General features: G+C 56.5%; 1 protein-coding gene across 2 annotated transcripts; it reads right to left on the bottom strand.

Annotated features, from left to right (window-relative positions):
- Positions 1 to 2,766: 2,766 nt before the first annotated feature.
- On the bottom strand, positions 2,767 to 27,427 carry nek9 (NIMA related kinase 9). Of its 2 annotated transcripts, XR_004413128.1 has the most exons (25): positions 27,128 to 27,427; positions 24,037 to 24,214; positions 23,650 to 23,705; positions 23,250 to 23,320; positions 22,812 to 22,917; positions 22,060 to 22,191; positions 21,762 to 21,872; positions 21,620 to 21,684; positions 21,427 to 21,477; positions 20,854 to 21,046; positions 20,242 to 20,386; positions 19,536 to 19,736; positions 18,933 to 18,979; positions 18,524 to 18,685; positions 16,406 to 16,514; positions 14,569 to 14,730; positions 13,682 to 13,852; positions 10,606 to 10,665; positions 9,575 to 9,729; positions 9,061 to 9,207; positions 8,718 to 8,864; positions 7,920 to 8,087; positions 7,549 to 7,602; positions 3,412 to 3,978; positions 2,853 to 3,373 (listed from the first exon to the last, which is right to left on the bottom strand). XR_004413128.1 is itself a non-coding variant. In XM_033027470.1 (24 exons), the coding sequence occupies exons 1-24, from the start codon at positions 27,302 to 27,304 to the stop codon at positions 3,481 to 3,483; spliced, it is 3,366 nt and encodes a 1,121-aa protein (XP_032883361.1). In that variant the 5' UTR covers positions 27,305 to 27,427; the 3' UTR covers positions 2,767 to 3,480. The 2 variants fall into 2 exon arrangements, 1 of the variants encoding a protein (XP_032883361.1); XM_033027470.1 differs by having other exon boundaries at positions 2,767 to 3,978.

Raw genomic sequence — 27,427 nt, 5'->3', positions numbered from 1 at the left:
TCACATCTCCCTCCCTCCCCACTCACTGTCCTCTCTCACTCTCTGCCCCCTCATCCTCTCCCCGCCCCTCACTCTCTACCCCCTGCATGGCCAGCAGATGCTCCACCCAGTGTCACTGCCCCGTCATCTCTACTCTCACTGACAGCTCAGCTTCTCCCCCCCCTTCACTCTCAGCGCTGGGCGGCGGCGGCGGCTCCCCATTGGCCGGCCGTGCAAGCGGCGGTGCGGCTGCGCGGAAACAGCCAATCAGAGCGCGGGCTGGGAGCCGGCGGCCAATCAGACGCGAGCCGACGGGCGGAGGCGCGGCCAATGGCAGCGCGGCCCCGGGTCGTCCGCTCCCGGCCTGTCCAATGGGGCGTCGAGCTGCTCCGCGCCAAAACCCGGCCCACGGGGGAAAGAGGAGCGGGGAGTGAGGGAGGGAGAGTGGAGTGAGGGAGGGGGGGGGAGTGAGGGAGCGGGGAGTGAGAGTGGAGTGAGGGAGGGGGGGGGGAGTGAGGGAGGGGGAAGAGGAGTGGGAGAAGGGAGTGAGTGAGGGAGAGGGGAGTGGGGGAGCGAGGAGTGAGGGAGGGGTAGTAGTGAGTGAGGGATGGGGGAGTGAGGGAGAGGGGTGGGGGAGGGGGGTGTGAGGGAGAGGGGAGTGGGAGAAGGGAGTGAGTGAGGGAGGGGTGGGTGAAGGAGGAGGGGGGAGTGAGAGAGGGGAGTGAGGGAGGAGTGGAGGGGGGAGGGAGGGAGAGGGGAGTGAGGGAGGGGGGAGTGAGGGAGGGGGGAGTGAGGGAGAGGGGGACGGTGAGTGGGGGAGAGAGGGTACAGTGAGGTACGGGGATCAGATACACGGTGGTGCAGCGGGTAGAGTTGCTGCCTCACAGCGCCGGAGACCCGGGTTCGATCCCGACCACGGGTGCTGTCTGTACGGAGTTTGTCTGTTCTGTCCTGCGTGGGTTTATTCCCACACTCCAAAGATATGCAGGTTTGTAGATTGATTGGCTCCCGAAAAACGTGTAAATTGTCCGTTGTGTGTGAAATAGCACTCATGTGCCCGGATCACTGGTCAGCATGGACTTGATGGGCTGAAGGTTCAAAAGTGATAGGAGCAGGATTAGGTCATTCAGCCCATCAAGTCTATTCCGCCTTTCAATCAGGGCTGATCTATCTCTCCCTCCTAACCCCATTTTCCTGCCTTCTCCCCATAACCTCTGACACCCGTACTAATTAAGAATCTATCTCTGCCTTAAAAATATCCACTGACTTGTGGCCTCCACAGCCTTCTGTGGCAAAGAATTCCAGATTCACCACCCTCTAACTAAAGACATTTCTCCTCATCTCCATGCTAAAGGAATGTCCTTTAATTCTGACTCTGTGACCTCTGGTCCCAGACTCTCTCACTAGTGTAAACATCCTCTCCACATCCACTCTATCCAGGCCTTTCACTATTCTGTACGTTTTAATGAGGTCTCCCCTCATTTTAAACTCCAGCAAGTACAGGCCTAGTGCCAACAAACGCTCATCATATGTTAACCCACTCATTCTTGTAAGCCTCCTCTGGACCCTCTCCAGAGCCGGCACATCCTCAGTTATGGTGCCCGAAACTGCTCACAATATTCCAGATGTGGCCTGACCAGCGCCTTATAGAGCCTCAGCATTATACCCGTTTTTTTTATACAAGCCCTCTTGAAATAAATGCTAGCATTGCGTTTGGCTTCTTTACTACCGATTCGACTTGCAGATTAACTTTTTGGAAATCCTACACCAGCACTCCTAAGTCCCTTTCCACCTCCGATTTCTGGATTCTCTCCCTGATTAAAAAGTCTATACCCACGGCATATCTGTGTAACTCCCATCTTGCAGAATATTCACCCCACACTCCCCAGAGCTAAACCAACAGAACATTTACTGTAGCCTGATGTTAGTAAACAGTATGAAACAGTTTATTATTATTTGATAAATGCTTTATAAATGTACAGGTGTGGGTGGTGGGATTTCCATAAGGCAGGCGGTGACATGTTTCCACAGATTCAGAGTCTACCTCTCCCCCAATCACCACTCATCACATTCTGGGTTCAAGTCCATTTGTCACTGCTCTGCCCAACTGATCATATGAAAGCCAAAGACTTCTCACTGCCTGCACCTCACCTGTCTCTGTGGCATCTGCACCCTTGGTAAAGCTGCCCCAGGCTCCGCTACTGTGTCACGGATCCCTGTGGGACACTCGCTCACAACAACCTCGCCATCGCCCGCCAACCCTGCATCCACCTTTCCCCGAGCCCTCCTCTCACGTGGAACCATGCAGGGGTGGTGTAGCCCCAGCCCAGCGGCTGTCTGCAGCCCAGGGACCATGCTTGCTGCCCTCCAGTCTCTCACCGCACGTGTGGCCAGCGAATATCCAAACACTTTCCCCCCTCACTAACCCATCAGTCTGCCCTCTGGCAGAGCTCCCCTTGCCCTCTCCATCCTTCTCACACCCTCTGCAGCCTGAAACCAGCTCGTCTCTGGCTCCGGTGGAGGGTTAATCGCTGTGGATCTGAAGCATTGGCCAGTTCGGTTTCTGCTGGTGGAACATTACGTCCCCCCCAGGGCAGGCCTTCCCTCCATTACCTCCCCTCCTGCAGCCATTTCTGTCCCTTCCTCTACTCGACAATCAGCATTGTCTAGTGTTCAGACCATGTGGTGTGTAGTCACACAGCTCCCGTTGTGGGTGAAAGGTCGTGGAGGGGGTATTGGGGGAGAGACAGTGGGGGAGGGGTCATGGGGAGAGGGGGTGTGGGTGAGGGGTCATGGGGAAAGGGGTGTGGGGTAGGGGTAATGTGGGGGAGGTGTAATGGATAGAGACGTGTGTGGGGGAGGGGTCCTGGGGAGAGGGGTGTGTGGGGGAGGGGTCATGGGGAGGGGGCTGTGAGGGAGCGGTCATGGGGCTTTGGGAGGGGGCCTCTGGGAAAGGCTCCCAACACTGTCCATCACAACTGGAGCATTCCAGGACTGGGAGGGGGGGAGAGAGGAGGTGGGCTCAGCTGGGGCGAAGGCCGGGTACAGCAGGCAGGGAGGGGCACCCCGGGCTAATATGCAGTGGAGGCACATAGGGTGCGGTGCCAAGGACAGGGGAGCAGTGGCAACGGTGGCAGGGACTGTCAATGTCAGAGGCATGGAGGCTACGTGCCAGTGACGGGGGAGGGGTGGAGGTGCCAGACTCAGCATGCATGGGGTATTGGCAGTGGCAGAGATGGGCAGTGTATTGGGCACCCTGTTGGGTGGGATAGGGGCTGTGGTGTGAGGTGCATTCGGACTATAAGGCACTGTACGATAGGCAGCATGGAGGCACTGGGCCGGATCCCCTTCGAGGCAAGCTCAGCGCGGAGACCACCTGTAAACATGCCCCACCCTCCCCATATACACCGGCTGGGGGGAGGGTACCCCCACTCCTCCCCTCTCTACGTTACTCGAGGCAGGCCGCAGGTAATGGGACGATGCCGACCAATACAAACTCAACTACTCGATCTGGCAGGAGGCCAGGTGTTGGGGCGAGGGGAGGGGCTGGGGTGAGGGGGCATTGGGACTTGGGGGTGAGGGGAGGGAATCGTGGGCCGAGGGGAGGGGGGGCTGTGGTGAGGGGGCACCAAAATCTGGAGATGAGCGGGGGTCATGCTGGGGTGAGGGGAGGGAGTCGTGGACCGAGGGGAGGGGGAGCTGGGGCGAGGGGGGAGGCGGTTCCGGCCTGAGACTGGGCGAGGGGGTGTTGGGGTCTGGAGGTGAGGGGGGGTCAGACCCCTGGGGTGAGGGGGGACCGTGGATGGGTGTGGGGGTTGTGTAGTCTGGCAGTGAGAAGAGGCAGGGGTCTGCAGAGGGGTTGGACAAGGGCGGTCCGTGTTGGGCGCTGGTCATCGCAGGTCCCTGCTCGTTGCTGGGCTGGGCTGCTGGCTGTGCCCGGGCGGTGAGGGCGTGGATGGCAGCCCAGAGTCTCTGGTTCTCCTCCTGCTGAGTTTGCACCTGTGGTCACAGTCAGAAAGCACAGTCAACCGAGTTGTACAGCATGGAAACAGGCCCTTCGGCCCAACTTGTCCATGCCAGATCATGTTTGGCTCATATCACTCTAAATCTTTCCTATCCATGAACATGTCCATATGTGTTTAAAATGTTATAGCACCTGCCTCAACTACCTCCTCTTGCAGCTCATTCCATATACCCATCACTGACCCGAAACGTCACCTATTCCTTCTCTCCAGAGATGCTGATTGTATCTATTTGTCTCTACTCTTAAGTGCAGCCTCACCAATGTCTTGTACAACTGTCACATAACTACTAAAACCTCTACATTCAATACCCCGACTGATGAAGCCCAATGTACTGAAAGACATATGTACCTGTGATGCCACTTTCAGGGAAATCTGTACCTGCACTCCTAGATCCCTCTGCTCAACAACACGCCCCATGACCCTGACGTTCACTGTGAAGGTCCTGCCCTGGTTTGACTTTCCAAAATGAAATGCCTCGCATTTATCCATTCCTCAGCCTACTTGCCCAATTGATCATTTGGCCAATTGCCACAATGAGTATTTCTCCTCTGTATTTACCAAGTAGAAAGACAGTAGAACGGATGAAATTGGGACAGTCAATGGAAGTGTCTTGGAGCAGTCAGTGTTACGGTCAAAGAGGTGCTGAAGGTACTATCACGTATGAAGGTAGACAAATCTCCAGGGCCTGATCAGATATATCTGAGGACATTGTGGGAAACTAGAGAGGAAATTGCGGGAGCCCTGGTTGAAATTTACGAGTCGTCTTTAAATATAGGAGAGGTGCCGGAAGACTGGAGGGTGGCAAATGTTGTGCCTCTTTTCAAGAAGCGCTGCAGGGAAAATGCTGGGAACTATAGTCCGGTGAGCTTAACATCTGTAGTTGGAAGGTTACTGGAGAGTATTCTGAGGGATAGGTTATACGTGCAGTTAGATGGACAAGGGCTGATTAGGGATAGTCAGCATGGTTTTGTACGTGGGAGGTCGTGTCTCACAAATCTGATTGAGTTTTTTGAAGACGTGACCAAGAAGATTGATGAGGGCAGAGCTGTAGATGTATATATGGGCTTCAGTAAGGCGTTCGACAAGGTTCCACATGGTAAGCTGCTCTGGAAGGTTAGATCTCATGGGTTCAAAGGAGAGATAGCTGAATGGATAGGAAATTGGCTCCATGGAAGGAAGCAGAGGGTGATGGTGGAAGGTTGCTTTTTGGACTGGAGGCCTGTGACTAGTGGTGTGCCTTAGGGTTCGGTGCTGGACCCGTTACTGTTTGTCATCTATATCAATGATTTGGATGAGAATGTACATCGCAAGATTAGCAAGTTTACTGATGATACAAAAGTGGATGGTTTTGCAGATAGTGAATATGGATGTGACAAATTGCAGCAGGATCTGGATCGATTGGCCAAGCGGGCTGAGGAATGGTTGATTGAATTTAATACAGAAAAATGTGAGGTATTGCATTTTGGGACGGACCTACACAGTAAATGGTAGGGCTTTGGAGAGTGTAGAACAGAGGGATATAGAAGTACAGGTGCATAGTTCTTGAAGGTGGTCTCGCAGATAGATAGGGTGGTCAAAAGGTGTTTGGTCTTTGGCCTTCATCAGTTAGCAGAGTTTTGAGTATAGAAGTTGGGTGGTCATGTTGCAGTTGTATAAAACGCTGGTGAGACCACATTTATAGTATTGGGTTCAGTTCTGGGCACCATGTTGTACGAAAGATGTCAAGCTGGAAAGGGTACTGAGAAGATTTACAAGGATGTTGCCATAGCTAGAGGGTGTGAGCTATGGGGAGAGATTGAGTAGGCTGGGACACAATTCCTTGGAGCGCAGGAGTATGGGGGGTGATTTTATAGAGGTATATAAAATCATGAGAGGAATTGATCAAGTCTGGTGCCCAGAGTAGGTGAATCAAGGACCAGAGGACATAGATTTAAGGTGACGGAAAAGGTTTAATAGGAATCTGAGGGGTAACTTTTTCACACAAAGGGTGGTGGGTGTATGGAACAAGCTGCCAGAGGAGGTAGTTGAGGCAGGGATTTGTTAACACTGCCCAGTCCATCACCGGCTCTGACCCCCTCCCCTCACCCCCACCATCAAAGGGATTAATCGCAGTCGCTGCCTCAAAAAGGCAGCCAGCATCATCAAAGACCCACACCATCCTGGCCACACACTCATTTCACCACTGCCATCGGGAAGAAGGTACAGGAGCCTGAAAACTAACGTCCAGGTTCAGGAACATCTTCCCGACAGCCATCAGGTTTAAAACACGACAACCTCAAATAAGCTCTGAACTACAATAAACTTATTATTATTGCACTACTATTGTTTGTTTGTTTTTGAGTATGTGTGTGTGTATATATATATATACATACACACTGAACTTTTATTTTATCTTGTTTATCTTTTTGTTTAGTGTAAACAATAAGATAAATATTCTGTTGTGCTGCAGCAAGTAAGAATTTCATTGTTCTATCTGGGACACATGACAATAAAACACTCTTGACTCTCCCAACGTTTAACAGTTAAGACAGGTACATGGTTAGGACAGGTTTGGAGGGATATGGGCCAAATGCGGGCAGGTGGGACAAGTGTTGACCGGTGTGGGCAAATTGGGCTGAAGGGCCTGTTTCCACACTGTATCACTATGGCTTGACTCTAATAATAATTGTTGACAACCATCTTTGCTATTGACGATACTACCCACTTCAGTGTCTTATGATGAAAGAATGAGTCGACTGGGCTTATACAGTATTCACTGGAATTTAGAAGGATGAGAGATCTTCTAGAAACATATAAAATTCTTAAGGCATTGGACAGGCTAGATGCAGGAAAAATGTTCCCGGTGTTGGGGGAGTCCAGAACCAGGGGTCACAGTTTAAGAATAAGGGGGCGGCCATTTGGGACAACAGATGGCACAATGGGCTAAGTGTTCGGCTGGCGACCGGAAGGTAGCCGGTTCGAATCCCGCTTGGAGTGCATACTGTCGTTGTGTCCTTGGGCAAGACACTTCACCCACCTTTGCCTGTGTGTGAATGTGTGTGTGATTGGTGGTGGTCGGAGGGGCCGTAGGCGCAGAATGGCAGCCACGCTTCCGTCAGTCTGCCCCAGGGCAGCTGTGGCTACAGAAGTAGCTTACCACCACCGAGTGTGACTGAGGAGTGAATGAATAATGCGATGTAAAGCGCCTTGAGTATTAGAAAGGCGCTATATAAATCCCATCCATTATTATTATTATTTAGGACTGAGATGAGGAAAACCTTTTCCACTCAGAGAGTTGTGAATCTGTGGAATTCTCTGCCACAGAAGGCAGTGGAGGCCAATTCACTGGATGTTTTCAAGAGAGAGTTAGATTTAGTTCTTAGGGTTAAAGGAATCAAGGGATATGGGAAAAAGCAGGAACGGGGTAGTGATTTTGGATGATCAGCCATGATCATATTGAATGGCGTTTCTGGCTCAAATGGCCTACTCATGCCCCTATATTTCTATGTCATCTTTAGACTTATTAATCCTGCCTGGGAGAGGAGGAGGGAGGGTTGCCACTGACCTGCTGCTCCAGCCGATCGATGAGCTCCTCCTTCACCTTCAGCCGCTGCTCCAACTGTTGGGAAACACATGGGCGGTGTGTCAGGTCACAGGATCAGGCCCCCTCACTGAGCTGCTACCCCCCCTCCACACCCCTCAACCTGTCTCCCACACACCCCGACGGACAGTGCCGAGTCGCGGTACATCTAACCCTTCCCGTTCTCCTGTGCCCCCCCCCCCCATACCCTCTCCTTCTCATTCCTACACCCCTTGTCCCCATCTCTTCTCCCTCTCTCATCCCGACACCTCTCGTCCCCTCTTTCCTCTGCCCCACTCCCCCCTTTCTCATCCCTACACCCCTTGTCCCCCCCCCTCTCCCAGTGGGTCACTCACCCCAGCGAGCCCCCCGTGCAGCTGGGCTGCGGTCTGCCGTCCGTCCTCCTGCACACTCCTTTGCTGCTCCACGCACTGCACCAATGTCTGCTGCAGCACCCGCAGCTCCAACTGCAGCTCGCTGCATGCACATGGTGCCTGCGCTGCTCCCAACTCAACGCTGCTCACCTGGTGGAGGTGGAAGAGATACGGAGGAGAGAGGTAGGGAGGGGAGGGAAATGGAGGGGTACAGGGAATGGATGGGATGGGGGAGATGGGGAGGGCAGAGGGGGAGAGGAGAGATTGAGGAGATTCAGTACATTGATGAATACTCTTGAACAGCAGGTATACGGTAGAGAGCACACTGACTGGCTGTATCACGGCCTGGTTCAGCAACGTGAACGCCCAGGAATGAAGGAGATTACAGAGAGTGGTGGACGCTGCCCGGTCCATCACACATACTGACCTCCCCACCATTGCAGGTCCATCACAGATACTGACCTCCCCTCCATCGAAGGTCCATCACAAATACTGACCTCCCACCATCGAAGGGATCTATAGGAGGCACTGCCTCAAAAAGGCAGCCAGCATCATCAGAGACCCACACCACCCTGCCCACGCTCTCATCACGCTGCCACCATCGGGAAGAAGGTACAGGAAGGAGCCTGCAAACCGTGACCCCCAGGATCAGGAACAGCTTCTTGTCAAGCACCATCCTGAACACTAGTCTCTAGTTGCACTACGGACTTTGGTTTTGCACCTATTATGGTCTGGTTACTGATAATGACTGATCTGGTGGGTGTTGCCCCCCCTGCTTACCGTGGGTGTTGGGGCCGTCCCGGTGGGTGCAGGTGCCTGTATCCCGGGCGGGGGCTGCCCGTAGGGGAGGGTGTCAGCACTGGCACGGCTCCCATCCAGCTTCTCCGCATTCTCCAACATCGAGATAAACTCCGCGTTGTCCATCTCCTGTGGGAACATGACACGCCATCACACCGCGTGTGGAATGGAGCACGCGTGACCAGACACAGGCCGCAGGCATGAAGTGTGGACCAGGTGTGTCACAGTGACGGACCGCGTGTGACACTGAGACCAGAGCGCGTGTGGCACAAAGACAGGACTGTGTGTGGCATGTAGATGGGTGGGTGTTACCCCGCCTGCTTACCGTGGGTGTTGAGGTCGTGCCGGTGGGTCCAGGTTCCTGTACCCCGGGCGGGAGCTGCCCGTAGGGGAGGGTGTCAGCACTAGCACGGCTCCCATCCACCTCCCCTGCATTCGCCGGCATCGGGATAAACTCCGCGTTCTCCAGCTCCTGTGGGGACAGGACACGCCATCACACCGCGTGTGGAATGGAGTACGTGTGACCAGACACAGCTACTCCCCCTCCCTCCGCCCCGTTTCACCCATATCTTCACCCTGCGCATCCACCCCTCCCCCTCGCAATGCCAACCCCCGCTCATGCTCCCCCTCCTCATACCACCCTTCTCTCCCCCGCACCCACCCCCCCAAACCGGTATCTGCTGCAGCTACATGGGGTAGCAATAGGCTCTCATTCACTGGTGCCTTTCCCCATGCCCTCACGCCCCGCCTCTCCCCTTTCCCCCAGCTCTCGCATAGCTGACTGGTGTCCTCCCCGTTCTCTCTTCCCCATCTCCTCACCCCCAGGACCCCCCCCGTACCTGGCGCAGCCACTCGGGGCACGAACTTTCTCCCAGCTGGCTGGCAGAGGGCAGGGGGTTGAGGATGCCAATGCCCCTCCGATCCTCCGCCGTTCGCTTCATCCGCTCATCGTCCGTCTCAGCGCCGCCCTCCTCCTCCGGAGAGCCCTGTGGAACTGTACAGCACGCCTCACACACGGGGCCAGTACAACACGCCTCACACACGGGGCCAGGGGGTGTACAACACACCACACACACGGGACATGGGCTGTACAACACACCACACACATGGAGTGAGGGACTGCACAACATGCCTCACAGAGTCAGGGATTACACAACATGGCTCACACACAGAGCGAAGTAGGGATTGGACACAACAGCTACCTGTGAATGATGTACCTCTGCACACATTCACCAGAGTATGTCACTCGGTGCATTGAGAACTATGTTCACACAGCCAAACCCTGTATGTTGTGAGACGACACGTGATATTACGTGCCAGGAGAGGGTGCGGAGGAGGTTTGCCAGATTGATGCCTGGATTAGGGGAATTAGCTTAAGGGAGAAGTTGGACAGTTGGATTGTTTTTTCTGGACCGTCAGAAACTGAGGGGAGACCTGATGGAAGTTTATGAAATGATGAGAGGCAAAGATATGGTGGCCAGCCAGACTAGAGGGCATAGCTTTAAGGTTAGTGGAACAGTGAGATGTACAGGGCCATTTTTCACGCAGAGAGTGGTGGCTATATGCAACATGTTGCTGGGGGAGTTAGTAGAGGTAGGTACTATTGTAACGTTTAACATTTATACAGGCACATGGACAGGAAAGGTTTAGAGGGATACGGGCCAAACACAGACAGGTGGTACTAGTGTAGGTCGGTGTGGGCACGTTGGGCCGAAGGACCTGTTTCCATGCTGTATGACTGATCCTATGTGACACTCCATGGTGCACACGTTGTAGGGGACACGGTACTCCATGTTACACGGGGGCCGACTGGACACACACTGAACCACACTGCCCAGCTGGTTACTACCCATAGCTGAGCTGTACTCACCAGCTCCGATAGACAGGCCGCTGCTGTTTGAGCGAAGGGTTTTCGACACAAACACGATTTCTGTAACGTAACGGCACAGGGCAGGTTATTGGAGAGAGTTTTACGCCCCAAGCTCAGTACTAAGGGAACACACTTTTTTTTAATATACCAAAAATAAGTTATTCAACTATTTACATAAATATGTACAATACTAAATTATGGAAAACAAACCCACCATCACAATACAAGTAAAACAAATTTTCATTAAACTATTACCCAACTATAATCCCCTAACCCTAATGAGCCCGCGCGTAGTCCCTCTCTAAAACCACCCGGGTGCGGACATAACCCCGGAAAAGGAGCAGGCAGCCGGCTCGGGCAGAGCCCTCTTCCGCCTGGCGCAATGACTCACGGATGGCCAGCTTGTCCAGGCCTAGGAGCAACCCAACCAGGACATCTTCAGCCCAACCCTCTCCCCTGACGACTCCCGAGGATGGTGGGAGTGAAGTGCAGCCAGAAGGCAAGGAGCAGTGGCTTTAGATATTGGAACAGGGGCTGCAACCTCACACAATCCATATACACGTGGTACACAGACTTACAGCCCGCAAAAGTGGCAGGCGGCTGGTGAGTCTGTGAACTGGGAGAGAAACAGGTTGCAGGGGACTACTCGGTGCAGTACCCTCCACCCCAGGTCCCAGATGTAGAGGAGGAGAATCCCTGCATAGAGGGACCCCCACTGGAGGGCACTAGCGACCACAGGGCAACACCGACCGCCCTTTGCGTCTGGATGGTGAACGAGGGTGAGGAAGTGGAGGTGTAGCCCTTACAGGAGATGCCTCCCTGCGTCTCCAGAAGATGAAGGCTGTTGAGGAAAGGCGGCTCATCTGTGGGACCGGCTCCCGAGTTGTCGGCGCCTGGGTCCGACGAATACTTCCAGCTGAGCAGGGGTTTGCTCAGCCACGAGTACTCCACACCTTCAAGCCTCCATGACACCCGGTGGGGTGGGACAAGGGCCTGCCGCTCTCATGACCGGGCTGTTGCCCACCAACAGAGGAAGGGGGCCCCGATCGATGGCAACCAAGTTCCAGACTCAGCAGGTCCCAGGAGAAGCCAGGCATCTTCTGCAGGACCGCACAGCTAACGCCCACCGGTAGCCACGTACCTCCTTGAGGCGGAAAACCGGCACCTGGGTGCAAATGCACATATAAAATTCTTAAAGGATTGGACAGGCTAGATAGATGCAGGAAAAATGTTCCCGATGTTGGGGGAGTCCAGAACCAGGGGTCACAGTTTAAGAATATGGGGTAAGCCATTTAGGACTGAAATGAGGAAAAACCTTTTCACCAACATAGTTGTGAATCTGTGGAATTCTCTGCCACAGAAGGCAGTGGAGGCCAATTCACTGGATGTTTTCAAGAGATAGATAGATTTAGCTCTTGGGGCTAAAGGAATCAAAGGATATGGGGAAAAAACAGGAATGCGGTATTGATTTTAGATGATCAGCCATGATCATATTGAATGGCGGTGCTGGCTCAAAGGGTCGAATGGCCTACTCCTGTACCTATTTTTCTATGTTTCGACTCCTGCCAAATCAGCGGATGTGGGCCTTGTGGACATCCCACAATAGCCGCAGGGAGTGAAATCCACCCCGTTTTCCCGTCTCGATGATCCTTTTGAACGAGTCCCGGAATCGGCGGTCCTCCAGCAGCCGGTTGTTAAAGTGCCAGTACATGGACCCTCCCTGTGTGTGCAACGGTATGAACTCCGCCCACACCAGGTGTTGGTCTGAACACGGCACCGGCCGCATGGAGGCTGCCGAGACGCAGGAAACGTACGCCCGTGAAATGTACAGGCAGTCAATGTGAGATCCACCGCCCTGACCTCCTTGAAAAGACACTAGAGTCAGGGTGGAGGTTCTTCCAGGTATCCACCAAGTCAAAGGAGCCCATGGGCTTCCTGTTTGTCCCCTTTCCTCTCTCCCCCAAAAATACTTTTGTTTCTGATTTGAGGAGCTTGCAGGCTTCGGGGCTGGATTATGGGGCTTGCGGACTCCCTATTTGGAGTTGAAGGGACAGGTGGAACCTTCTCGTCCTCAGTGGTCTGGTTCTCCAGGCGCCTCATCTTCTTGGCCACCTTGCCGCCCCCACCTCTCTTTTGACTCTCCCCACCGCTCTGCACAACCCCAGGGTTCCCCTGACTCAACTACAGTGGGTGGGCTGTTAATGGCACCGGAGGCCCGGGATTTGGGGCAATACCGAATATGCCCCACTTCCTTGCAGGCATGGCACCTTGATGCTATGATGTCCCGTGGATGGTGAAATCTCACTCATCTACATGGACACGGAAGGTGGGGAAGCCGGGCCTAACGTTGGACACTATGGGCTCAACCTGCAGGAATGTTCCCCCCACTGAGATCCCTTTACTCGCCCCCTCACTGGTAAGAACAGGGCCTTCCCAAACATGTTGACGGCATATAGAACACCTACGAGCTTGACCACCCTGGCCATTGCACCTGCGCAGTTCCCCAAAGTCAATTGCAGATACCCTCAGCTGGTCTTCGCTGCTCCTGCAGCAACAAAAGGGATTTGTGCAGTCGTAGTTGCTGGAATCCCCTTATCTCCGCTGGTCTTGCTGAGAGAATGGAGGCTCCGCCAGCTCCAGGTTGCAAGGCCGCCGAGAGTCAAGACAGTGCAGAAATTCTCCCACACCACACAAAACCAGACCGGACAGTAACAGCGAGACAGTAAGTGGAGGGTTGGGTAGATCCGAAAACATACAAAGTGCAGGAACTATATTCTCCCCCCTTTCTTTGCCACAGTTTCTTGGCAGGCTGCCAGCCCCAGTGGTGGGAGCTGCAGTTTGATATTAATACTGCACACAGCCCAAAACACAGAAAATTCCTCACAAAAATCTCTGCAGAGTTGCAGTGGTACACTAGATGTTCATAAATATTGCTGTACCTCCTCTGATGTCCCAAAGGATGCTTAAAGACACAAGATAGTGCCGCTTTTCCGAGCTCCGAGAAAGTACCGTCGCACTATGTGTGGGGGGGGGGGGGGGGGGGGGGGTGTTGAAGGAGTGGAGAGGGGGTACTTACCAGCAATGAGGATGGTGTGCCAGCCACGGCACGACAGGTCGGACACGTTGTGCAGGGAGCCGAAGATGGGCCGGGGCCAGGAGGTGCAGATGTCGGTGCCGAAGCCACGGTCAGTGGCAGGCATCCCCAGACGTCCATTACCCCCGTTACCCCAGGCAAAGATCTGGTTATCTGTGGACATACACAGGCAGGGTCACACATCACACAGACACGGGGGGCACAGGGGGGTGGTGGGACAGGGGCAGAGTGGGGTGGGTCAGGGGAGGAGAGAGGGGGGCAGGGAGGGGTAGGTCAGGGGAGAGGGGGGCAGGGAGGAGGTGGGTCGGGGGTGGTCAGGGGGGACAGGGAGAGGGGGGACAGGGAGAGGTGGGTCAGGGGAGAGAGGGGGGCAGGGAGGGGTGGGTCAGGGGAGAGGGGGGGCAGGGAGGGGGTGGGTCAGGGGTGGACAGGGGAGAGGGGGGACAGGGAGGTGGGTCAGGGGAGAGAGGGGCAGGGAGGGGTGGGTCAGGGGAGAGGGGGGGCAGGGAGGGGGTGATCAGGGGAGAGAGTGTGGTCAGGGGAGAGAGGGGGGACAGGGAGAGGTGGGTCAGGGTGGTCAGGGGAGAGGGGGCAGGGAGGAGTGGGTCAGAGGGAGGGTGGGTCAGGGGGGAGAGGGGGGCAGGGAGGGGTGGATCGGGGGGGGCGGTGGGGATAGTCGGGCGGAGAGGGAGTCAGGGTGTAAGTGAGATTCAGAGGGTCTAACAGAGTCTGAGTTTGGTGACAGGGTAAGTGGTCGGCCATTGGGTCAGTGGGCAAGGAGGTGAGAAGTTGGCGATTGTGTGGGAGGTTGTCGATTTGGTTTGGGGTCAGTTATGGGGCTAGGGGTTGGCAGGTGGGCCCTGACCTACCGTCAGTGGAGGCAATGGTGAATCCGTCACCACAGGAGACGCGGGTGACCTGTTTGCCGCCCAGGGCCCCGACCAGCACATTGATGCCATCCCGCTTCCGGTAGTCGCCCACCCCCAGCTGCCCATACTTGTTGCAGCCAAACGTCAAAAGGCGGGCACGCTCTGTGGGGGAGAGAGACGGGGATCACACCGCACTCCTCCCTCACCACCCCTTCTCACCATCCCTCCCCCACCCACCTCAACCCCCCTGCCCTCACCACCGCTCCTCATCCCTCCCCCACCCACATCAACCCTCCTCTCACTGCCCCTCTCCCACCCACCTCAACCCCCTCATCATCCCCCCCTCCCACACCACCCCTCCCCCACCCACCTCAACCCCCCCTCCCTCACCACCCCTCATCATCCCACCCGCACCCACCTCAACCCCCCCTCCCTCACCACCGACATCAACCCCCCCTCCCCCCCCCAGCTCTGCACATCACCCCTCACCCCCTCCCTCACCACCCCCCCACCCACCCACCTCAACTCCCACTCATAATAATAATAATAAATTGAATTTATATAGCGCTTTTCAAGGACTCAAAGTCGCTTTACAAGGCAAGGCAAACAAAAACAAAACAAAACAAAAACAGAACACAAACAAGAACACAAGAGGCAATAGCAGACGAACAAGTAGCACAAGTGGCGAACAAACAGCGCCAGCGTCCTCTCCGTGCAGCGTCCTTTCAGCTAGAACATAACAATAATAAAGATCTTTAACATGAAAACATCCCCCCACAATGGTTTCCATTATGAGGGAAGGCACAATGTCCAGTCCCCATCCCCAGTTCACCCATAGTCGGGCCTATTGAGGCCTCCACAGTTGCCTCTACGGAGGCCCGATGTTCCAGGCCGTTCTCGCCGGGTGCTGTTGCTCCGGCGTCGGGAGAGTCCTCTCAGCGGCTTGGGACACCTGGAACGGCCGCCTCCCTACCGGAGACCGCGGCTTCCGAAGCCAACAAGGCCGCGCCGGTTGGAGCATTTCCACTGGCGATCTCGTCGCGAGATCCCAGGCTCCCGGTGTAAAGTTCGGCGCCGCCGCCCGCGGCTGGCCGCTCCACAGTCCCGCAGCTCCGCGATGTTCTTTCTCGGCGGTTCTTTAGCTCACCGGAGCTCCAGCGCGGCGACCCGGGCAGGGCATCGCCCGCTCCGCGATAGCGCTCCAGTGCTGTGCCGCCGCCGAAGCCGAGGTTCTGGGTGGTCCCCGACAGGAAAACGCTGCTCCAGGCCCGCTGGTAGGCCGCGAGGACGGGTCGACGGTGCAGCCGGGTGAAAAGCTGCCTCTTCGACCAGGTAGGGACCCTAGAAAGAAGATTCCCCCTCCCCCCCCCATAAAAAAGTCTAGACCTCCTAAAAACAAAACACTAAAACTCACTAAAAATAAAAAAAAGAGTGAAAAAGACGGACAGCTGCTCGCTAGGCAGCCATACACAGGACGGCGCCCCCTATATTTCACCCCCACACCCAGCCGGGCAAGCTCTGTGGGGGAGAGACAGGGATCACACCGGCCCTGAACTCACCCCTCATGGTGCCCATCCCTTCACCAGCCTCTCTCTGTGAGGGGATCACATCGCTCACCTCTGTGGGAGGGGAGAGGGGGAGCTCACAATTGGCACTATATCTCTCCACCAGCCAGCCCGCCTGCCCAACACCCTCCCCTCTGACACTGCCAACCACAAGCCACTATTCTCTCTGCCCCCCCCCTCCCAGGCAGCACGTTCCAGGCCCCCACCATGCTCCGTGCATCTCCTTGTGCGGCTATTTGGTGCCGGTTGTCCCCGTCCCCCCCCCAGCTCACCGTCGATGGCCGCGGTGTGGGTCTTGCCGGGGGCCACGGTTTTCACCTTGTAGATGGCCAGCTGTTTGGACAGGGTCAGTGTGGTCATGTAGGGAACGTCCTGTTCCACCTGGAGGGGGAGGAACACAGGCTGAGAAACGGGCAGACCCCCTGCTCCACCATGGGGGGTGGACAAGAGAGACGGGCAGACCCCCCCTGACACGCTAACACTCCCATGCTTACCCCACCCCCACTGCCCCGCTCACCAACTACCCCCCCCTCCCCTTCCGTTGGCCAACCCAGGCCCCTCGTATTTGCCCCTCATGGTGACATTCAACGGGGGGGAGAGGGGGTAGTGGGGCTCGGATGGGGTGTACAGTCTGGGGTGGCCACACTCCACACTAATTTCTGGTTCACAGCCCACTCCTTTAAGAATAAGGAGTAAGCCATTTACAATAGACAATAGGTGCAGGAGTAGACCATTCGGCCCTTCGAGCCAGCACCACCATTCAATGTGATCATGGCTGATCATCCACAATCAGTACCCCGTTCCTGCCTTCTCCCCATATCCCCTGACTCCGCTATTTTTAAGAGCCCTATCTAGCTCTCTCTTGAAAGCATCCAGAGAACCCGCCTCCACTGCCCTCTGAGGCAGAGAATTCCACACTCACCACTCTCTGTGAGAAAAAGTGATTCCTCGACTCCGTTCTAAATGGCTTACTCATTCTTAAACTGTGGCCCCTGGTTCTGGACTCCTCCAACATCGGGAACATGTTTCCTGCCTCTAGCGTATCCAAGCCCTTAGCAATCTTATATGTTTCAATGAGATTCCCTCTCATCCTTCTAAACTCCAGAGTGTACAAGCCCAGCCGCTCCATTCTCTCAGCATATGACAGTCCCGCCATCCCGGGAATTAACTTTGTAAACCTGCGCTGCACTCCCTCAATAGCAAGAATGTCCTTCCTCAAATTAGGGGACCAAAATTGCACACAATAATCCAGGTGTGGTCTCACTAGGGCTCTGTACAACTGCAGAAGGACCTCTTTGCTCCTATATTCGATTCCACTTGTTATAAAGGCCAACATGCCATTCGCTTTCTTCACTGCCTGTTGTACCTGCATGCTTACTTTCATAGACTGATGTACAAGGACCCCCAGATCCCATTACCATCTGGATGCCCGCAGCAACGGCAGCGGAGGGTGGAGGTCCCGACCACGGGGTAAAATGGAGGAGGTCTGGCCAAGTTCTGTGCCTTCCACCACAGTGATGAATGCTGTGGTGGATGTATGTGTTACATTTTTATTGTGGTGTGTTCTTTATTATTGTACCGCTGCTGACAACCCAAAATTCCACCGACCCTGGTTGTGTGGCAATAAATTCTATCAAAATCAATTCATTGATGTATATTATAAATAGCTGCGGTCCCAGTACCGAGCCTTGCGGTACCCCACTAGTCACTGCCTGCCATTCTGAAAGGGACCCGTTAATCCCTACTCTTTGTTTCCTGTCTGCCAACGACTTCTCTATCCATGTCAGCAATCTACCATGTGCCCTAATTTTGCACCCTAATCTCCTATGTGGGACCTTATCAAATGCTTTCTGAAAGCCCAGGTACACTACATCCACTGGCTCTCCCATTTTCCTAGTTCCATCTTCAAAAAATTACAGAAGGTTAGTCAAGCATGATTTCCCCTTCGTAAATCCACGCTAACTCGGACCGATCCTGTTACTGCTATCCAAATGTGCGGCTATCTCATCTTTTATAATTGACTCCAGCATCTTCCCCACCACCGATGTCAGGCTGACTGGTCTATAATTCCTCGTTTTCTCTCTCCCGCCTTTCTTAAAAAGTGGGATAACATTAGCTACCCTCCAATCCACAGGATCTGATCCTGAGTCTATAGAACATTGGAAAATTATCACCAATGCATCCACAAATTTTATTGATTTAGATTTAGATCTAAAACACGATTTAGAACGGAGACGAGGAAACACTTTTTCTCACAGAGAGTGGTGAGTCTGTGGAATTCTCGAAGGGCCAAATAGCCTACTTCTGCACCTATTGTCTATTGACCCCCCCATGTATTAGATGGGTGTGAGGTGTGGAGACTGGAGAGGTGCGGGGAAGGGGTGACTGACCTTGGTGTGGTGCGTGCGCAGTCCCCGCAGGTAGTGGTTGAGGCCCAGCTTGTTGTACTCGTTGCTGCCACACGCCAGCACTTTGCCGCTCTGGGTGATCAGGAAGGTGCCGTCCGAGCCGCACTGCACTGACACCACGCTCAGGCTCACCGGCAGATCCACCTGTGGACGTCCGCACACCCCGTCAATGGCCACACTAACCACAACCCCCCCCCGGCCCAGTCACTCCTCCCCACCCCGTCACTGAACAACCCCTCCACCCCCACCCAGTCACGACACACACTAACCACAACAGGGTCACCACCCGACCCCGTCACTGCACCAACACCACGCTCAGCACTCACCGGCAGGTCCACCTGGGGACAACTAACTTCATGCACGTGGGTCACACCCCCCGTGTCACACTCACCCTCTCGGGGTACGGGTAATCCTCCTCCGAGTCCAGGCCCAGGCGCCCTGCAAACAACAAGCACAGTGAGTGCTAGTGGTTCCCACACTCTGCCAGCATTATCCCCCCCGCCCCCCCCTCCTCACTGGAACCTTGTTGTCAACTTTCATTAACTGCCCTTTAAACAACTCCCACGTGTCCCAACAACATCCAGTGCTCCCTCCCAACCTCCTGACCAACATCCTTCTAGATTGTCTCACAATAGACAATAGGTGCAGGAGTAGGCCATTCAATGTGATCATGGCTGATCATCCCCAATCAGTGCCCCTTTCCTGCCTTCTCCCCATATCCCCTGACTCCGCCATCTTTAAGAGCCCTATCTAGCTCTCTCTTGAAAGTATCCAGAGAACCGGCCTCCACCGCCCTCTCAGGCAGAGAATTCCACAGACTCACCATTCTCTGAGAAAAAGTGTTTCCTTGTCTCTGTTCACTCAAATTTAGTATTTGCCCTTCCCCTGCCCTCATGGTGAGCTTTGCCCTTGGTCCCCCCCACAGCCCCGGGCAAACGCCATCCCCTCGCAGTGCCCCTTGGCCCTTGGTGCCCCCTGCTCCGGCAGTACTGACCGTGCTCCCCACAGCCCCAGGCAAACACCTCCCGGTTGCGGGTGAGAGCCACCACGTGGTTGTCTCCACAGGACACCTGATGCACCGCGTGGTCGAGGGAGAACTCCACCAGCACAGGCGCCAGCACCTCCTGCCCGTGCTGCCCCCCGCAGCCCATACAGCCGTAGTAGTCCGAGCCAAACGCATACAGGTGCCCCTCATCTGTGGGGGAGAGAGAGAGAGAGGTCAGCAATGTCCACACGAGACCCCCATCACCGTCACCCCCACCACCATCACACCACACCCTTCACCCCCCGTCACCCCCACCCCACTGCATCCCCCACCCCCAGCTCCCCCGCCACACTGCATCCCCTACCCCCACCCCCGTCACCCCCACCCCCACCCCCGTCACCCCTACCCCCACCCCCGTCACCCCTACCCCCACCACACTGCCCCAAACAGTCGTAGTAGTCTGAGCCAAACGCATACAGGTGCTCTCATCTATGGGAGAGAGGGGTCAACAATGTCCACGAGACCCCACCACCGTCACCCCCACCCCACATCGTCCTGTCACACATCCCCCCCAGCTGCAGTAGTCTGAGCCCTTTGTCCGCAGGAGAGAGAGGTCAGCAATGTCCACACGAGACCCCCCCACACAACGACAGACACAGGAGCTCCTTCCTTCCACCCACACCATACCGTTACCCCGCTCCTGGCCAGCACCCACCGGTGAGGCAGACGGTGAACTCGTCTCCACAGGCAGCCTGATGGATGGCCTTGCCCTGCAGCTTCTCCACCCAGCGTGGCTGTCGGTACGAGGCCCGGTCACCATGACCCAGCTGTCCCACCATCTTCGTGCCCCCCTGCACGTTCTGTACAACACAGGGAGCTCAGTGCCTGCCCACGGCGCCCCTCTCCCATCTCACCCCCCCTCCACCTCACCCTCCCACATCACTCCCCCCCACCTCACCTCACCCCGCCCCACCTTACCCCCCTCCACCCCAGGCACCCCTCCACCTCCTCCCTGCCCCATCATCTTTGTGCCCCGCTGCACATTCGGTGCAACCCCCCATCACCCCCATCTATCTCACCCCCCACAATCATCGTGCCCCCCTGTACGTTCTGGAATCACGCAACTCAGTGTCTGCACCCCTGCCCACCACCGTGGTCCATGCCACGCATGCCACACAGCCACACAGCCCAGGGGTAGAGACACTCATACCACGGAGGGGGGGAGGGGGGGTAAGGAGAGGGGGAGGTGACCAGTGGGTGAGGAGAGGGGGAGGTGACCGGGGTGTGAGGAGGGGGTGGGTGACGCGGTGCGGACCCCGACACTCACAGCCCAGGTGTAGAGCTCCTTCTCGACGGACACGACTGCGAAGTGTGTGTTGCTGGCACAGACCTGCTGCCCACTGCGGCCGCTCTTGAACAGGTCCAGCTTCTGTGGGGTGGCCTTGCCCCCGCCCCAGTAATACACATCACTATAACGACTCGTCACCACCGCGATGGACGGGTCTGCCGCCGCATTCAGCCTGCCCACAGCACCGAGTTAGTGTCCACCCCGACCCCATATGCCCAAACCCCCGTGACCTCACCCGACCCCCCTCCCCCTCATACCCGACCCCGCCCCCTCACACCCGTCCCCCCACCCCCTCATACCCGACCCCGCCCCCTCACACCCGTCCCCCCGACCCCTCATACCCGACCCCGCCCCCTCATATCCGACCCCCTCACCCCTCCCCAGCAATAGACATCACTGTAAGGACTGGTCTTCACCGCGATGGACAGGTCTACCGCCACATTCATGCTGCAGTGAAGCCGCCACTGACCCTGCCCCAACCCAGGAACACCCGTCACCACCCCCGACCCTGACCCCTCCACACCCAACCCTTGACCCCTGGGAGGCACTGACCTGGTCTTGCGGGCCGGAGCGTTGAGCAGGTTCACTCTGTCCTCCATCAGCCTGTGGAACAAGTCAAGCTCATTGAGGGGCAATACCATGGGGGAGGGGGGTTGGGGGTGATGGTGGGAGGGGTGGGAGCAGAGATGAGGGGGGAGGGGAGGAGCTGGCAGGGGGAGTGATGGGGGGGATGGGAGTCACTCACGTGCGGCGGCTGCTGATGAGCGGCTGGTTCAGGATGTCCTCGGCCGTCGGCCTCTTCTCAGGGTCCTGGAAAACAGGCAGGTTACTGGAGGGGGGGCGATGTGGATGTGGGCAGACGAGAGCCAGAGTGAGGGGGTACGTACCTGGTGCAGGCACTGGACGACCATGGCCCGCGCCTCCTCGCTGTACACGCTGGCGTCCACCTCCATGGTGCGTGTCCCCTTCACGATCTTCACACACAGGTTCAGCGGGTTCTGCACACGGACACAGTGGTCAGGGGAGGAGAGAGGGAGAGAGAGGGTGGGGGAAAAGAAGTGGGGTGAGAGAACAGATGAGTGAAGGAGGGGGGGGTGGGGTGCTCACACAGCCCAGGGCCCGGTATGGCACAGCGAGGGGTGGGGGGGGGGGAGGGGAAGGGGGTGAGGAGGGGGGGTGACTGACCGTGGCGTCGAAGGTGCGCGTGAGTGTGAGCAGCTCACACAACACACAGCCCAGGGCCCAGATGTCTGACTTGAAGTTGTATCGCTCGCCCTGGCACAGCTCTGGGGACATGTAGTACGGGGTGCCCACACACTGCGGGGAGAGCAGACGCAGCGTCACACCCAACGTAAACACTCAGCAACATGCACCGACACGCAACGGAAACACGCACCAACACACGCCACAGAACCACCGCGGCAACACGCACCAACACACGCCACAGAACCACCGCAACACGCGCCGACACACGCCACAGAACCACCGCGGCAACACGCACCGACACACGCCACAGAACCACCGCAGCAATGGAAACACCGCCTCAACATGCACCGATACACGCCACAGAACCACCGCAGCCACACGCCATGAAGCCCCCACAGCAACACGCACCGATACACGCAACATAAACACCGTCACATGCAATGGAAACAGCAGCAACACATGCAACATAAACACGCACACGCAACAGAAACACTGCCGTAACACGGATCGAACCACCGCACACGCAGAACCGGCGCAGCAACATGCACCGACACAACAGAAACGCTGCACACGCAACTGAAGCTCCGCACGCTCTGACAAACGCCACAGAACCACCACAGCAACACGTGATATGGAAACACAGCAACACGCACTGCGGAGAGTGCACACACACGCTCACCCCGTGAGCCCTGACCCCACCCACCCCAGGCGGTGACCCGGGCCACACTCACCGTCTCGGCCATGGAGTGGAGGGAGTTGAGCTGCTTGGCCAGTCCGTAGTCACCCAGCTTCAGCAGGTCCGACTTGGTCAGGAATATGTTCAGCGTCTTTATGTCTCTGGGAGAGGTGCAGGTCAGAGGTCAGTGAGGTGGGGGGGGGGGGTCAGTGTGATCGGGGGCAACACGAGGGGAGGGAGACAGGGTGGGAGTGTAAGGGTTAACAGGTAGGATGGGGGCAGGGGTAGGGGCAACAAGGGGGGCAGATGGGACCCAGCGAGGGGGAAGTGGGTGATAGATGTGATCAGCAGAGAGATGGGGGAGAGACTGGGTGAGGGAAAGGGGAAGACAGGGATGGAGGAAACACTGGGAGTCAGGGGACGAGGTGAGGGGGGGGGGGACAGGGAGACACAGGGGCAGGGGCGGGGGAGTGTGTGTGGAGCAGTGACTGACCTGTGCAGGATCCCATAGCCGTGGATGTGAGCGACGGCTGACACAATCTGGTAAAGGTACCACAGTACCGTCTGTGGAGGCAGCGACATCAGTACAGCGGCAGCACGGGGCAACCTCCCTCCCTCCCTCCCCCCCAACCCACCCTTCATCCCTCCCCCCCCCAACCCATCCTTTCCCTCCCACCCTTCATCCCCCCGGCCCCACCCTTCATCCCTCCCCCCCCCACCCCTCCCCCCCCAACCCATCCTTCATCCCTCCCCCCCAACCCATCCTTCATCCCTCTCCCCCACCCTTCATACCTCTACCCCAACCCATCCTTCATCCCTCCCCCCCCCACCCTTCATCCCTCCCCCACCACATCATCCCCTCCATCCCCCCCTCCACGTTCCCCCCCTCCTACCTCCTCGAGGAACAGCTTGCCTCCCTGCTGCAGGATCTTGTCGTACAGGTTCCCCCCTGCAAGTCAGGGACACCGTCACCCCCAGCCGCACCACTCACCCCCCCGGCACCCCCCTTCCCTTTGCTCCCTTCCCTCCCGTCACACACTGCACCCCTCCCTCCCCCACCCCCTCCCTCCCACTACACTCACTCACCCCTCGCCCCCTCTCCTCCTGTCACTCACCGCACCCCTCCCTCCCCCAACACCTCCCCTCACACCTCTCAGCCTGCTGGCACCAGCACCCCCATCATCCCACACCCCACTGCCTCTGCCTCTGCTCCCCATCCCACCCCTGACCCTGTGCTCCCCCCCCCCCGCCCTTCCCCTGCCCCCCCCCCCCCCCCTCACCATTGCAGTACTCGACCTCGATAAGTAGCTTGCTGCAGTCCAGGAAGTGATTGTAGTAGGCGATGATGTTGTGGTGCTGCAGCACCGACAGGATCAGGATCTCGTTCTGCGTGTCGCGGCGCTCCCGTTCAGACAGCCGAGCCAGGTCGATTTCCTTCCACACCACCAGGCAGTTGTCCTGTGGGGGGGGGGGCATAGTCAGATGGGCGTAAGGAAACCTGGAATGCAAAAGCCATTGACGCCTCACCGGAAAACTAGAGGGTGGCAAATGTTCAAGAAGGGCTGCAGGGAAAAGGCTGCGAACTCCAGGCCAGTGAACGAAAAGTTACTCGAGAGTATTCTGAGGGAAACGATATACAGGCATTTAGATGGACAAGTCAAGTCAACTTTATTTGTCACATACATATACAAGATGTACAGTGAAATGAAAGTGGCAATGCCTGCGGGATTGTGCAAAACAACAGAACAGAACAGAACAGAACCAGTATTTACATTTTTTTTAAAGATACAACAGTAAATTAGTCCCTGGTGAGATCAGAGTGTACAGTCCTGACGGCCTGTGGGAAGAAACTCCGTCTCATCCTCTCTGTTTTCGCAGCGTGACAGCGGAGGCGCTTGCCTGACCGTAGCAGCTGGAATAGTCCATTGCTGGGGTGGTAGGGATCCTTCATGATCTTGCTGGCTCTGGATCTGCACCTCCAGGTGTATAGGTCCTGCAGGGGGGTGAGTGTAGTTCCCGTGGTGCGTTCGGCCATTCGTGCGTCTCTGCAGAGCCTTCCTGTCCTGAGCAGAGCTGTTGCCAAACCAGACTGAGATGTTACTGGACAAGATATTTTCTACTGCCCCAGAGTAGAAGCACTGAAGGATCCTCAGAGAGACTCTGAATATCCTCAGCTGCCTGAGGTGGTAAAGGCGCTGCCTTGCCTTACTTACCAGTGTGGCAGCGTGTGTTGTCCATGTCTGATCCTCTGTGATGTGGACTCCCAGGTATTTAAAGCTGTTCACCCTATCCACAATAGTCCCATTTATCCTCGGTGGCGTGTACTTCCTCGGATGTTGAGCCCTTCTAAAGTCCACAATCAGCTCCTTAGTTTTAGTGACATTCAAGAGGAGGCTGATGTCCTGACACCAGAGTGCCAGATCAGCCACCTCCTCCAGGTAGGCCTTCACATCGTTATCGGAGATCAGGCCCACCACCACAGTGTCATCAGCAAACTTGATGATGGAGTTGGAGCTGAACCTGGCCACACAGTCATGTGTGTAGAGGGAGTACAGTAGGAGGCTGAGGACACAACCCTGCAGGGATCCTGTGTTCAGGGTGATGGGGTTGGACGTATGTCTCCCCATATTGACCACCTGGTGTCTGGCGGTAAGAAAGTCCAGGACCCAGGCACACAAAGCAGTGTTCAGTCCCAGTTCCAGCAGCTTCTCAACAAGGGCTGATTAGGGATGGTCAGCATGGTTTTGTACATGGGAGGTCGTGTCTCACGAACCTGATTGAGTATTTTTAAGAAGTAACCAAGAAGGTTGATGAGGGCAGAACTGTAGATGTTAAAAATATGGACTTCAGCTAGGCATTCGACAAAGTTCTGTATGGTAGGCTGCTCTGGAAGGTTAGATCGCATGGGATCCAAGGGGAGATAGCCGAATGGATAGAAAATTGGCTTCATGGAAGGAAGTGAAGAGGGTGAAGGTTGCTTTTCGGACTGGAGGCCTGAGGCTAGTGTTGTGCCTCAGGGTTCGGTGCTGGGACCATTGTTGGTTGTGGTTTATGTGAATGATTTAGGTAAGAATGTACAAGGCATGATTAGCAAGTTTGCAGATGACACTAAAGTGGGTGGTGTAGATACTAAAGATGGTTGTCAAAAATTACAGCAGGATCTACATCAGCTGGGCAGAAGAATAAATAGTTAATGGGGTTTAAAGTAGATGATCCAGGGTGTTGCATTTGGGAAGTCAAACCGGGACCCTGGGGACTCGAAGGTATGAGTTATTGGGGGAGGTTAGACTGGCTGAGACTCTATTCCTTGGAGTGCAGGAGGATGAGGGGTGATCTTATAGAGGTGTATAAAATCATGAGAGGAATAGATCGGGCAAATGCAGTCTCCTGTCCAGAGTAGAGGAACCAAGAACCAGAGCCATCTCCATTATTAAGGACCCCTAACATCCATCACACCACATCTTCTCTTGTGAAAAAGTTACCACTTAGGTTCCTATTCAATCTTGCCCCTCTCACCTTAAACCTACTGAATACTGAATACTGAAATGTAGGTTTAAGGTGAGAGGGGCAAGATTTAATAGGAACCTAAGTGGTAACTTTTTCACACAGTGTGGCGGGTGTATGGAACAAGCTGCCAGAGGAGGTTGTTGGGGCAGGGCCAATAACAACATTTAAAAGACGTTTGGACAGGAAATTGGGACCAGCGTAGAAGGGGCATGTTGGCCAGTCTGGGCTGAAGGGTCTGTTTCCATGCCACCTCATACACCCATTGTGGGGGTGGGGGGTGTGAAGGAGCGCCGCACTGTGGGGGAGGGGGGATGTGAGGGAGCACCGCATTGTGGGGGTGAGGGAGCGCCGCACTGTGTGGGGGGGGGGGGGGTCAATGAGGGAGCGCCGCACTGTGTGTGGGGTGAGGGAGCGCCGCACTGTGGGGGGAGGGGGGTCAATGAGGGAGCGCCGCACTGTGGGGAGGGGGGTCAATGAGGGAGCGCCGCACTGTGGGGAGGGGGGTGGGGCAATGAGGGAGATCATCGCTGTGGGGAGGGGGGTCAATGAGGGAGCGCCGCACTGTGGGGAGGGGGGTGAGGGAGCGCCGCACTGTGGGGGGGGGGGGGGGTGAGGGAGCGCCGCACTGTGGGGGGGAGGGGGTCAATGAGGGAGCGCCGCACTGTGGGGGGGGGTGAGGGAGCGCCGCACTGTGGGGGGGAGGGGGGGTCAATGAGGGAGCGCCGCACTGTGTGGGGGGGGGGGGGGTGAGGGAGCGCCGCACTGTGGGGGGGAGGGGGGGTCAATGAGGGAGCGCCGCACTGTGTGGGGGGGGTGAGGGAGCGCCGCACTGTGTGGGTGTGGGTGAGGGAGCGCCGCACTGACCTCGGTCCGCTGGTACAGCGTGGCTTCCCCGAAGGCGCCGCGGCCCAGCACCCGCACCGGGATGTAGTGCAGCTCCTCGGCCTCTCCGACCGCCCCCGGGCCCGCAGCCACCGCGTCCTCGCCGCCCAGCTCCGAGCTCAGCGAGTCCAGGTGCCGCTCGAACTCACGCAGCTCCATGGTGCCCGCTCCCCTGCTCCCGTTTCCGCTCCCCGGCCCAGCGCTCCCCTACTCCCGACCCCGCTCCGCCTACAGTCCGAGGCCCGACTCCGTCCGCCGGCGCGGCCCCGACACCGGGAGCGC

The sequence above is a fragment of the Amblyraja radiata genome, chromosome 9 (assembly GCF_010909765.2).
Source record: "Amblyraja radiata isolate CabotCenter1 chromosome 9, sAmbRad1.1.pri, whole genome shotgun sequence".
Classification (NCBI taxonomy): domain Eukaryota; kingdom Metazoa; phylum Chordata; class Chondrichthyes; order Rajiformes; family Rajidae; genus Amblyraja; species Amblyraja radiata.
Note: the sequence above shows the minus strand (reverse complement) of the source record. Positions and strands in the feature narration are given on the sequence as shown.

Excerpts from the sequence above, each read along its gene's own strand:
- nek9 (XM_033027470.1), bottom strand. The coding sequence starts at position 27,304 with ATGGAGCTGCGTGAGTTCGAGCGGCACCTGGACTCGCTGAGCTCGGAG. Across the intron at positions 23,706-24,036 it reads CGAGGTCGAGTACTGCAATG|GGGGGAACCTGTACGACAAG; the intron begins GTGAGGGGGGGG and ends CCTGACTTGCAG. Across the intron at positions 23,321-23,649 it reads GCAAGCTGTTCCTCGAGGAG|ACGGTACTGTGGTACCTTTA; the intron begins GTAGGAGGGGGG and ends CTGCCTCCACAG.